Here is a 14,470-nt window from a genome sequence, read left to right on the forward strand (position 1 = left end):
TTCAAACCTGCACAGTACAACACACACTTTTTTTTTTTTTTTTTTTTTTTTTTTTTTTTTTTTTTTTTTTTTTTTTCTTTTTTTTAAACATTTTGGCAGGGACATTTATGCAAGGCTTGAAAAGGGGTTGGATGAAGCAAATGCTTATAATATCCCAACCCCTCTCACTCATTCCACATTTAACATAAACAATATAATACAAGAACAATACTATACAAACAAAAACAAGAAAAGCTCCTGTACACTAACAATACAATAGTACCACTGTTACTATAAAACAAGACAAGACGAGACAAAACACACACACACACACACACACACACACACACACACACACACACACACACATACACACACACACACAGGCCCAAACACTCTCTGACCATACACCTCTCTCCCATCGCTCTGTGCTTAGGGCATCACTCTCTTTCCTCCTCGTACTTCTTCAGTACTTCTTTTTTAAACAGTCTTTTAAATGTAATCATGTTAGAACAGGTTTTTAACTCGTCCCCTAAGTTGTTCCACAGACTGACTCCACGCACTGAAATGCACATTGATTTTAAAGTTGTTCTAAATTTAGGCAAATATAATTTGTTGTTTCCTCTTAGGCTGTAACTATGATGAGCATCTCTATCCTGGAATAGGTTTAATATAAATTTAAAATGTCCGCAGGTTGAATAATTCAGAGTCAATTCGTTTACTACAGTAGGGGTGCAATGGTGGCCATTTGGGTAGTTTTTAGCTCTAAAAAGGGTATTTCAACAAGTAAACAGTACAGTAGGTACTTGATTTTGATACATGTAATGCTCATAAGGATATTCTAGTAAAATATGCAAAGGTGAGATGTGTCAATATCAAAATGTTACTGGGAATCAATTTTTGGCAGCAGCAAAGTGGTCGTTTTGGTAGTTTTTAGCTTTGTAAAGGGCATTTCAACAAGTAAACAGTACAGTAGGTACTTTATTTATACATATATGTAATGCCCATAAGTGTATTCTAGTAGAATATGTAGAGATCAGAAGTGTCAATATCAAAATATTACTTGAAATAAATTTTTGGCAGCAACAAAGTAGACATTTGGGTAGATATTTGTTCTAAAAGGGTATTTCAACAAGTAAACAGTACAGTAGGTACTTGATTTTGATATATAATGCTCATAAGGGTATTCTAGTAAAATATGTGTGTGTAAATATGCAATGTGTAAATATCAAAATATTACACCAAATGACTTTTTGTCAGGCAATATTACATTTAATGACAATTTTACATAAATGAATACATCCAAACACGTTGTACATATTTATTATGTGCAGGAAGAAATAACAGTTACAATTGTGTGTATCTTCCAAACAAGAAAGAGGTTTTATCACATCAACATCAGATTAACAACACTCCTTTAAATCTCATCAATACCACAGAAGAGGCAAATTGTCCTTTTCCGGGCACGATAAAGTCTTGAATAATGTCAAACACGTAGCGATACAATAACCAGGACGATAAAGTGTTTGTCTTACACCTAGTAATTAGCTGTGGACAGACCAAGCCAAAAATGCAGGTTCAGCGAGCGCTGAAGGAAATACATTTTTGGCAGGCATTCACATTTTGCCACAACACCCTTAACGACATGGGGGTAAGTCCGAGTTGGAAATGCAGCCGAATTAACTCCTGAACTGGCATTTTCACACACACCTAAAACCATCCGCACGCATGCAATGCTTTCTCGTGCGCTCGAGAAACTATAGTTTTTAGATACATATCTAAAAAAAAATGTTTCCCCATGTCCCTTTAGGGCATGGATGTCCAACTCTGGCCCGCGGGCCAAATTTGTCCCGCCGTGTAATTTCACTTGGCCCTTGAGGCAATATCAAATTAACATTAGAGCTGGCCCGCCAGCATTATACAGCGGCGGTGCTGCTGTTACGCCACATTCACAGTTAATACTCATACTTGCCATGCCTTCCGATTTTCCCGGGAGACTCCCAAATTTTAGTGCCCCTCCTGAAAATCTCCCGGGGCAACCATTCTCCCGAATTTCTCCCGATTTCCACGCGGACAACATTATTGGGGGCGTGCCTTAAAGGCACTGCCTTCAACGTCCTCTACATCCTGTCGTCACGTCCGCTTTCCCTCCATACAAACAGCGTGCCGGCCCAGTCACATAAAATATGCGGCTTTTACACACACACAAGTGAATGCAAACCATACTTGGTCAACAGCCATACAGGTCACACTGAGGGTGGCCGTATAAACAACTTTAACACTGTTACAAATATGCGCCACACTGTGAACCCACACCAAACAAGAATGACAAACACATTTCGGGAGAACATCCGCACCGTAACACAACATAAACACAACAGAACAAATATCCAGAACCCCTTGCAGCACTAACTCTTCCGGGACGCTACAATATACACCCCCGCTACCACCAAACTCCGCCCCCGCCCACCAAGTTAATGTTGATATTTACCTCAGAAGGCTGCAAATAGAAAAGAGTCATTAAATTTTTTATTTAAATTTTATTTAATATACCATTGATGTTTTTTCGTTTGTTTTTTGAAAGTTGATTTTGCACTTTTAAGTTATATAAGCGTTGCTTATATAACTGTGTTAAAGCAAATCAGTGTAGCAAACTGAGCAATAATTAACGTTTTATTCATGCACTTTCTCTTGCTACTTCAAGGCTTGAATGTTTGAGTCATTCATTATTGTTATTTTATTTTCAAATTTATTACTAGCCTGTGGAAAAAGTTTATTTTGATATTTACCTCAGAAGGCTGCAAATAGAAAAGAGGAACTACATTTTTATCTAAATTTTATTTGATATGCCATTGATATTTTTTAATTATTATTATTATTTGAAACTCGATTTCGCATGTCACTATAAAGTTATATAAGCCTTGCTTGTTCAATATTCAATGCAAAACTTGTTTGGGTCCCTAATAAAAGGTTAATTTGTTCAACCTTGGCCCGCGGCTTTGTTAAGTTTTAAATTTTGGCCCACTCTGTATTTGAGTTTGACACCCCTGCTTTAGGGGCTCCGTAAGTACGTATGATAAAAGAACGATTTCAAAACGGGTTACAAAGGTTCCTAATTTAGCTGCAGTGTCGAACCATTTGTATGTTTAAATACTTATACAGTAAGTTAAGGTTCTTGAGTCGTAAGTAGGGCTTCAGCTATCGATTATTTTAGTAATTGAGTAACATATCGATTAATTTGTTGGTTTAATTGAGTAATCAAATAAAACACGTTATAGCCCCGGTGCGACTTTTAGAGAAAATAGTTAAAATAAACAAGGATTTTTATAATGACTTTCTTATTAAAGGGGAACAGCCCTTTTTTGGAATTATGCCTATCGTTCACAATCATTAAAATAGAGAACCGAGGAACTCTTTTTCTGGCGTTCTAACACATCGGCGTGCTACGGTCTTAGCAGTAGAGGCTAACTACAGCAAGAGGTAAGCTCGCTTCTACGACGACACGAAACGTGTTTGAGCTTGTAATGCACAACACAATGCAATAAGACACCAATCTGTACTGACTGAAAAACATAAACAATCATATTACAGTATCTGTAAAGTATTAGCCCACATTTCATTGTTCCGCAGCCTCCGTAGCAGAACCTCCAGGTTCTGTAACAGCTTCTTCCCTCAGGCCATAAGACTCTTGAACGCATCATAATAATCCCCTCAATTCCCCCCAAAACGGATTAACTCACTGGAATATAAAGACAATATAACATACATCCATAAACGTGGATGCATATGCAAAGTGCAATATATTTATCTGTACAGTAATCTATTTATATCTGCACCTTATTGCTCTTTTATCCTGCACTATAACAAGCTAATGCAACAAAATGTTGTTCTTATCTGTACTGTCAAGTTCAAATTTGAATGACAATAAAAGGAAGTCTAAGTCTAAGTCTAAAAAAATCAAAGAATAATTTTACAGGCATAGTCTGGATATTTATTTTGGGGCCTGTGTGAACTCTGAACTGGGGCTGGACGATTATAGTACAAATAATAATCACGATTATTTTGATTGATATTGAAATCACTATTAACAACACTATTTGTTTCATTAATTGGAAAACATGAGTATTCATTGTACCACAAAACCTCAAGTTTAAATGTAATTGAAAAAACAAACATATATAAATTAGTAAGAAATAACAACAACATAATAATATGATAACAATAATAATAATATTATTATTAATAATAACAACAATAAATTAAATAACATTAGCTATAAAAGAAAACAATAAATGTAGGTTTTTCCACAAAAAAAAAATTAGTTTTTTACCTTTTACACTAATATGTATTTTACCACCAAAACGTGGGTACTTTTTGTGTCGTAAATTTAAATGTAATAAAATGTTTGATATTTAAATGCCAAAATCCTAACATTTATTGGTGCAATACATCTTTAGACAATTTTGACCAGTATTTTAGGTCAAAGCCTAATAACTTTGTAAATGTATTAATGCGTGCTTTAAGTGCATTTTGCGTTTACATTTTTAAAACGTTTTATTTTGTTAGCGCAATCAGACCAAATGTTGCACACAGCGCTGTTATTGTGAAGGGGGAAGTGTCCTGTTGTTCTTAGCTTGACGTGTTGAGACGACTTCAGGCTGTTTAAAAAAAAAAAAAAAAAAAAAGAGAGAGGCCCTCTCAAGTTGCAACTGCTGTCCTGTTTGTACATAGATCTTACATTGATGATGTCATTCACAACAACACAAGCAGGTGAGATGTGTTATGAGTGTATGGCTTGTTCTTGTTAATTTAGCTTCATAATTTAATTTTTAGTTCAGGACGCGGCGGTTAGTTAATTAATTATTTTCCCAAACCTTCCTTCTTCTCCAAATGACAGCATTTCAATCACATGTATGTCAGTTTCCATTAGAGATGTCCGATAATATCGGACTGCCGATATTATTGGTCGATAAATGCTTTAAAATGTAATATCGGAAATTATCGGTATCGGTTTCTAAAAATAAAATGTATGACTTTTTAAAACGCCGCTGTACAGAGTGGTACAGTACGTGTCGGCCCAATCACATAATATCTATGGCTTTTCACACACACAAGTGAATGCAAGACATACTTGGTCAACAGCCATACAGGTCACACTGAGGGTGGCCATATAAACAACTTTAACACTATTTCAAATATGCGCCACACTGTGAACTCACACTAAACAAGAATGACAAACATTTTGGGAGAACATCGGCACCGTAACACAACATAAACACAACAGAACAAATACCCAGAATGACGCACAGGAAGGTGGTTCTCGTAGTCGTGGCTGTTGCTGCTTTGTGGTTGCTTTCTACAAATACAAAAATAAAGTAGTCTTTCTGCAAGAGAAAAGCTGTCGTCTTTTCCCCGAATCAAATTAAGTCAGTGCCATCAGATCCCGCTGGTGGGTATTAATGGACAACAAAGTATGGCGACGTCGTGTGGCGTAGCCGTTCAACAGCCATTAGATATCTGGTGGAAATCCAAGGTAATAATATCACTTTTGCACAATATTGAACAGTAAAGGTTTAACTGTGGCATCAGAGATTTGTTTTGTTCTTTTAACATAATAAATGGAGAATCACCATTTGAAAGCATCAAAGAATAAATAAATTTACCACCTTCACAGGGGAAAACATCCTCCACCCTAACCACTGCTATTAAGTGGCAGTCTAACATAACGAGATGAAGCACAGGATGTCCAGACATAAATGGTCAATGGAGCACTAATTTATGCTTGGGGGGAAAAACAACCTATGTAGTAAAAACAAAGCCTTTTCCTCTGCCACAGAAGGATGAAGTGGTTGTAAACAGGACCCTCTACGCGTTACACAGCTTGCTATTGTTAGAGCGGGGTACTCTGCGTTCTGCAGAATTCCTGGGAAGCCACTTCCCTAGAAATCTGCGCTCTGTCCATGTGGGAGGCTGTCCAGTTAGTTGCGCAACATCTTTTAACACTGACACAGGACTGTTGAACCCTCAAATGCTTTGTGATATTCTGGATTAAAATAGTTTTGCAGCATATTACAAGTGAATGTATGAGTACACAGGTAATATTTACCTATTCAAACCAAGAAAACCAGTGTGAGACAAGGGAACCATGCACATCTTTTTAAATGCAAAATAGTCAAAGATTGAGAAAAACATACCTTTGTCTGTAGCAGATTCCAGCACCGAGACAGTGAGACAGTAGAGGAAAAGGAAGAGAACAGTTGCCATGATGTTGAACTGTGGAGAAATCATATGGGATGTGTTAAGTTTTCCGGTGCAGCCCATTTAGCTGAACACACAGAGTACAGCCCACCTCCACCGTGAGACAAGAGCACTCAGGCAAACCGTCACAAGTCACACAACTAAAGTAGGATCAACACATTCATAATAATCCAGTGGCATCATGTTTGAGTTTGCACCATCACTCACATAAAACTGATCTATTTATAAAGCAACCATCCATCCATACATTTTCTACCGCTTGTACCTTTTTGGGTCGCGGGGGGTGCTTGAGCCTATCTCAGCTGCATTCGGGCGGAAGGCGGGGTACACCCTGGACAAGTCGCCACCTCATCGCAGGGCCAACACAGATAGACAGACAGCATTCACACTCACATTCACACACTAGGGCCAATTTTAGTGTTGCCAATCAACCTATCCCCAGGTGCATGTCTTTGGCGGTGGGAGGAAGCCGGAGTACCCGGAGGGAACCCACACAGTCACGGGGAGAACATGCAAACTCCACACAGAAAGATCCCGAGCCCGGGATTGAACTCAGGACTACTCAGGACCTTCGTATTGTGAGGCACATGCACTAACCCCTGTTCCACCGTGCTGCCCTAAAGCGACCATAAAACAGCAAAATAGTGGGAGATTATGTAATTTCACCTAATTGGGTTAAAAATATTTTTTGCAAACCAGTAATTATAATCCGCAAATGTGCCGTTGTTGAGTGTCTGTGCTGTCTAGAGCTCGGCAGAGTAACCGTGTAATACTCTTCCATATCAGCAGGTGGCAGCAGGTAGCTAATTGTAGATGTCGGGAACGACAGCGATGGTTTGCAGGTAAAAAGGTATCTGACGCTTAAACCAAAAATAAACAAAAGGCGAGTGCCACTAAGAAAAGGCATTGAAGCTTAGGGATGGCTATGCAAAACGAAGCTAAAACTGAGCTGGCTGCAAAGTAAACAAAGACAGAATGCTGGACGACAGCAAAGACTTACAGCGTGTGGAGCAGACGTCGTCCACAAAGTACATCCGTACATGACATGACAATCAACACCAAAATAGGAGCGCAAGACAAGAAGTAAAACACTACACACAGGAAAACACCAACAAACTCAAAATAAGTCACGGCGTTATGTGACAGGTTATGGTTAAAGTTATAGTGATGGTTATGGTTTGAATTCATATCCAACAATTGCGAGAACGACTGTTTACTGTCAATATCGGCTGCTGAGTTTAATTTTGCAATGTTTTCTGCTGGTGGTGTGCCTCTGGATTTTTTTAATGAAAAAACTGTTGAAAGGTTGACAAACACTGCTCTACTGCTCGCTTGTGTTACCATATCAGAGTTATTGTGTAGAAATAGGGGGACAGAACTACAAAAGTACTCTTCATTCGCTAACCGTGTAACAAAAGAGGTCAGTTAGAATAATACATGCATACATACATACATAATACCTGCTACCCAATATTCTACAACAATTCTTCTCAACAAAATGGAGGACTATAATCTTAAGAACACATTTTACCTAAAACATTAGTATGCATGCACAACACTTAAGACCTTTAGCATATCAGTATGTGGAATGAAATTATGGAATGGATTAAGCAAAGAAGTTAAATAATGTATGAATATGATAAGAAACTGTTCAAATTCAAAGTGTTTACAAAGTACAAGGAAGGTGAACCTTGATAAACATTTTGAACCATATTAAAAATGCAATACTCTTATTCATCCTTTATTTGTGAATCACAACTTAAAGGGGAACTGCACTTCTTTGATGTCGGTTTTGCCTATCGTACATAATCATAATGAGACATGACGACGGATTTTGTTTTGAATTCACTCTAAGAAAATAAATAAATGCAATTAAAAGTCTGCTCACAATAGAGCCTATGGGAGCCGTTCAATTCTGCCTATAGAGTTTTATATACATGATGTAAGTATATATGTAATGTAGTAACGAGCACATTTATAAAAACACTTAATATTTGCGTATTTTGATCATTTTAAGCATACGTGGCGCAACAATTTAAAAAAACTCATCACGTTTGCTTTTTTTTCATACTCACTGATTTCTGCTCACTACAGACTTCATGAGAGCCAACATACATAATAAAACATCACTTACTGTACAATGTCTTCAGTCATTAGGATGCCGACAGCTAGGATATATATTCCCATTTAGATGAAAAATGTCTCATAATCCTCCTACATGGCTGTCAAAGTGTCCCAACGTGTTGGAATACCTACTCAAACTTCTTCTGTGCAGGTAAGATACATGATTTACAATCTAGAACAGTGGTGGACAAACTTTTTGGCTAAGGGGCCACATTGACTTTTGAAATTTGAAAGACGGGCCGGGCGAGCACATGATGCATTTCAAAGCCTATCATATATGTTGGAACTAAGAGTAGGCTTCTCAAACAGAGGCTATTTTAATCATAATACATCTATTTTTAACAATATCATTTCAGAACATCAAATGAACATAAAAATGGTATTAAAGGTTTAACATTTGCATTCTCTTTTAGTGGGAACAATATATATAAGCTACTGTAATGCACAGCAGCTCATCATTAAGCAAGTACCGATATTTTACAGATTAGTGACTGTGTGATTGAATTAGTAATAAATACATATTAAGTAAATATTGTACTTTTTATTTAATTTGCACGACCTGGCATTGTGAGGACAGCAAGTAAGAATTTTACATACAGAGAAACATGTGTATTGTGCAGTATGTCTTATAGGTACAACAATAGAGTTTCGCGTTTGATTATGGCCTATTTGCTGTGGCCTGTTTTCTGTTTGTTGTATGTTGCTGCGCGCACACCTGACACTCATTTCCTCCTGACTACTAAAGCTCTCCAGTCCCTTCACTCCCCAATAGATTCCTGATGGTTCACCCTTCCAGTCGTGTACATCTCCTCTGCTTTAGCTCCCCTCATGCTTCTCGTTTCCTGTGGCTCGGACCCATCGTTGCCGAGTACTGTTATTTCTCCAAAACCTTTGCGTGCAATTTCTGTTTCTCCACACCTTAAGTGCGCATCCTTAATTATTGTTCCTCACTCCTTTTTGAGTGTGCTTTTTATTAATATTCCTTTTTTTTCTTCTTCCCTGCGTTTGGGTCCTAGTCCGGCTAAGCTGATTGTGACACTGTTAGTCAAAAATGTGCATCCATAGGCAAATTTTTTGTATTTTTTGGGCTAAATTAGGCATTTTTGTGCTTGAAGATGAACTTAAAACAATAAATATAAGCTACTGTATTGCACAGCAGCTCATCATTAGGCAAGTAGCAATATTTTACAGATTAGTGACTGCATGAGTGAATTAGTAATAAATACATATTAAGTAAATATTGTACTTGTTATTTAATTTGCACTACCTGGCATTGTGAGGACAGCAAGTAAGAATTTTACATACAGGGAAACGTATTGTACAGTATGTCTTATAAGTACAACAATAAAGTTTTGCGTTTGATTATGGCCTATTTGCTGTGGCCTGTTTTCTGTTTGTTGTATGTTCCTGCGCGCACGCCTGATACTCATTTCCTCCTGACTACTTATGCTCTCCAGTCCCTTCACTCCCCAATAGATTCCTGATGGTTCACCCTTCCAGTCGTGTACATCTCCTCTGCTTTAGCTCCCCTCATGCTTCTCGTTTCCTGTTACTTCGCCAAAACCTTTGCGTGCCATTTCTGTTTCTCCACACCTTAAATGTGCATCCTTAATTAGTTTTCCTCACTCCTTTTTGAGTGCGCTTTTTGTTAATATTCCTTTTTCTTCTTCTTCTCTGCTTTTGGGTCCTACTCCGGCTAAGCTGATTGTGACACTGTTAGTCAAAAATGTGTATCCATAAGCAATTTTTTGTGTATTTTTTGGGTTAAATTAGGCATTTTTATGCTTACAAATGAACTTAAAACAATAAATATAAGTTACTGTAAAGCACAGCAGCTCATCATTAAGCAAGTACCAATATTTTACAGATCAGTGACTGTGTGAGTGAATGAGTAACAAATACATACTAAGTAACTATTGTACTTTTTATTTAATTTGCACTACCTGGCATTGTGAGGACAGCAAGTAAGAATTTTACATAGAGGGAAACATGTGTATTGTGCAGTATGTCTTATAAGTACAACAATAAAGTTTTGCGTTTGATTATGGCCTATTTGCTGTGGCCTGTTTTCTGTTTGTTGTATGTTCCTATGCGCACACCTGATACTCATTTCCTCCCGACTACTTAAGCTCTCCAGTCCCTTCACTCCCCAATAGATTCCTGATGGTTCACCCTTCCAGTCGTGTACATCTCCTCTGCTTTAGCTCCCCTCATGCTTCTCGTTTCCTGTGGCTCAGACCCATCGTTGCCGAGTACTGTTACTTCTCCAAAACCTTTGCGTGCAATTTCAGTTTCTCCACACCTGAAGTGTGCATCCTTAATTATTTTTCCTCACTCCGTTTTGAGTGCACTTTTTGTTAATATTCCTTTTTTTTCTTCTCCTCTAAGCTGATTGTGACACTGTTAGTCAAAACTGTGCATCTATAAGCACATTTTTGGTATTTTTTGGGCTAAATTAGGCATTTTTATGCTTGAAAATTAACTTAAAACATTAAATATAAACTACTGTAATGCACAGCAGCTCATCATTAAGCAAGTACCAATATTTTACATATTAGTAAAGGTGAAGTGTCTTGCTCAAGGACACAACAGATGTAACTAGGATGGTAGAAGGTGGGGATTGAACCAGTAACCTTCAGATTGCTGTCACGGCCACTCTCCCAACTTAGCCACGCCGTCCCGCTTTTTGTTAATATTCATTTTTATATTTGTTTGCTATGCGTTTGGGTCCTACTAAGCTGATTGTGACACTATTAGTCAAAAATGTGCATCTATAAGCAAATTTTGGGTATTTTTCTAGCTAAATTAGGCACAGCAGCTCATCATTAAGCAAGTAACAATATTTTACAGATCAGTGACTGTGTGAGTGAATTAGTAATAAATACATATTAAGTAAATATTGTACTTTTTATTTAATTTGCACTACCTGGCATTGTGAGGACAGCAAGTAAGACTTTTACATACAGGGAAACATGTGTATTGTGCAGTATGTCTTATAAGTACAACAGTAAAGTTTTGCGTTTGATTATGGCCTATTTGCTGTGGCCTGTTTTCTGTTTGTTGTATGTTCCTGTGCGCACACCTGATACTCATTTCCTCCTGACTACTTCAATCATCAATCAATCAATCTTTATTTATATAGCCCTAAATCACAAGTGTCTCAAAGGGCTGCACAAGCCACAACGACATCCTCGGTACATACTATGCTCTCCAGTCCCTTCACTCCCCAATAGATTCCTGATGGTTCACCCTTCCAGTCGTGTACATCTCCTCTGCTTTAGCTCCCCTCATGCTTCTCGTTTCCTGTTACTTCGCCAAAACCTTTGCGTGCAATTTCTGTTTCTCCACACCTTAAGTGTGCATCCTTAATTAGTTTTCCTCACTCCTTTTTGAGTGCGCTTTTTGTTAATATTCCTTTTTCTTCTTATTCTCTGCTTTTGGGTCCTACTCCGGCTAAGCTGATTGTGACACTGTTAGTCAAAAATGTGCATCCATAAGCAATTTTTTTTTTTTTTTTTTGGGTTAAATTAGGCATTTTTATGCTTGAAAATTAACTTAAAACAATACATATAAGCTACTGTATTGCACAGCAGCTCATCATTAAGCAAGTACCAATATTTTACAGATTAGTGACTGCGTGAGTGAATGAGTAATAAATACATATTGAGTAAATATTGTACTTTTTATTTAATTTGCACTACCTGGCATTGTGAGGACAGCAAGTAAGAATTTTACATACAGGGAAACATGTGTATTGTGCAGTATGTCTTATGAGTACAACAATAAAGTCTTGAGTTTGATTATGGCCTATTTGCTGTGGCCTGTTTTCTGTTTGTTGTATGTTCCTGTGCGCACGCCTGATACTCATTTCCTCCTGACTACTTATGCTCTCCAGTCCCTTCACTCCCCAATAGATTCCTGATGGTTCACCCTTCCAGTTGTCATCTCCTCTGCTTTAGCTCCCCTTATGCTTCTCGTTTCCTGTTTCTTCGCCAAAACCTTTGCGTGCAATTTCTGTTTCTCCACACCTTAAGTGTGCATCCTTAATTAGTTTTCCTCACTCCTTTTTGAGTGCGCTTTTTGTTAATATTCCTTTTTTTTCTTCTTCTCTGCATTTGGGTCCTACTCCGGCTAAGCTGATTGTGACACTGTTAGTCAAAAATGTGCATCTATAAGCAAATTTTGTGGGCTAAATTAGGCATTTTTATGATTGAAAATGAACTTAAAACAATAAATATAAGCTACTGTATTGCACAGCAGCTCATCATTAAGCAAGTACCAATATTTTACAGATTAGTGACTGTGTGAGTGAATTAGTAACAAATACATATTAAGTAAAACTTTTTACCTGGCATTGTGAGGACAGCAAGTAAGCATTTTACATACAGGGAAATGTATTGTGCAGTATGTCTTATAAGTACAACAATACAGTTTATGTCTTTTTTAATTTTTTTTTATAATTTCTAAAGTAGGCTATTGGGTAAAAAAAAAGGTCACTATAATTTGTAAATTTTTTGGGTGGTTTTCCGAATTACCTTATATTTTGTAAATGTGCAGAAACAGTGGAGTAACACATTAAAATATATAAAAACCCACGTTTTGGCAATGTTACAAGTAGATAAAGTGCACTGTAGTATAAATAGTTTTTTACTCTGTTGTTTACAGTTTTCACTGCCAGATGTATTTTCCCTCGGTGTGCTGTCGAGGATTGTGCAACACCCCAGGGAAAGAGTTAAGAAGTGTTGTCAAGAACCGACTAAGATATGCGTAGTAAACAACTAACTTGCCTCCTTTTAAAAAAAAAATGCCATTTTGTTTTGGTGAAACATTCCAACTAAGACATAGAAAACACTTGAGAGCTGCATCCCGCTACTCACTCACTGCTGAAAACAGGAAAACGAGAGTCCCCACCCGCGCTTTTCCATTGGGTTTCTTCTTCCAACTAGGAACAACTAGAAGACAACTTCCTCGAAAGCATCACGGAAAATCTTCATTTACGTCCACGAACACACCGCCGTGGAAAGAAGCGTAGTGAGAAGCCAATAACCTCTTTGCTTGGCTCGAGTGGGTAAGAATGAAGAGTGGAGGTGGAGCGCCCCACCTATCGGTTGGTCTGGGAAGTTCATGCAAATCTCAGATTTTTAGTGCGGGTGGGCCAGTGTTCCTTGAATGGGGGTTGGGGGTTAATGACTGGTTATATGATTAATTGTATTCGTATTTTGGCGACGTTGTATTGAATTTGTTGGCTTTTTACCTCATAAGTTTTCCAGAACTTATTTTCTATATTCAATTCAAAACCAAAGTATTTAGGGGGTTTGTCTAGATCGGGGGTCAGCAACCTGCGGCTCTAGAGCCACATGTGGCTCTTGAGCAGCGCCCTGGTGGCTCCATGGAGCTTTTTCACAAAATGTATAGAAATGGAAAAAAAATGGGGTGAAAAATATATTTTTTGTTGTAATATGGTTTCTGTAGGAGGACAAACACGACACAAACCTTCCTAATTGTTAGAAAGCCAACTGTTTAATATGTTTGTGTTTATGCTTCGCTGATGAGAGTATTTGGCGAGCGCTGTTTTGTCCTACTAGTTTCAGCGGCCCTTGAACTCACCGTTGTGTGGACTGTGACTCAACAGTTTATTTACATGTACAACTTTCTCTGACGCTGCCACAGAAATATGTTTTATGCCACTCCTTCTTTGTTTCATTTTGTCCACCAAACATTTGACATTGTGCGTGATTACACAAAGGTGAGCTTTGTTGATATTGTTGACTTGTTATGGAATGCTAATCAGGCATATTTACATCATGTGTTGCCATCATTATAACACTTATATAAGTCTTTAAATTGTTTGCGGCTCCAGACAGATATTTTTTTTGTATTTTTGGTCCAATATGGCTCTTTCAACATTTTGGGTTGCCGACCCCTGGTCTAGATATTATCAAGGCACTTAAAGTCCATGGTGTTACTTTAGCATAAACAAAAAAAATAAAAAATAAAAAAGAATATATATATATATATATATATATATATATATATATATATATATATCAGTGACATGCGGTGAGGTTCATGACTGGTGAGGCACTGATTTCATCACAGTCAGATTTAC

General features: G+C 37.6%; 1 protein-coding gene across 3 annotated transcripts in view; it reads right to left on the reverse strand.

The window, feature by feature from the left end:
* ghrb (growth hormone receptor b) overlaps positions 1 to 13,420 on the reverse strand; it is a 52,404-nt gene extending 38,984 nt beyond the window's left edge. The window contains exons 1-2 of one of the 3 annotated variants that reach the window (XM_061980797.2): positions 13,243 to 13,420; positions 6,174 to 6,252 (exon numbers count right to left, since the gene is read on the reverse strand). In XM_061980797.2, the coding sequence (XP_061836781.2) occupies positions 6,174 to 6,243 (70 nt within the window). In that variant the 5' untranslated portion in view covers positions 6,244 to 6,252; positions 13,243 to 13,420. Of the gene's footprint in view, positions 1 to 6,173; positions 6,253 to 13,238 lie in introns of all 3 variants that reach the window. The other 2 variants (XM_061980796.2, XM_061980800.2) reach the window with 2 other exon arrangements.
* Between the last annotated feature and the right edge of the window lie 1,050 nt (positions 13,421 to 14,470).

The sequence above is a fragment of the Nerophis lumbriciformis genome, linkage group LG20, assembly GCF_033978685.3.
Source record: "Nerophis lumbriciformis linkage group LG20, RoL_Nlum_v2.1, whole genome shotgun sequence".
Classification (NCBI taxonomy): domain Eukaryota; kingdom Metazoa; phylum Chordata; class Actinopteri; order Syngnathiformes; family Syngnathidae; genus Nerophis; species Nerophis lumbriciformis.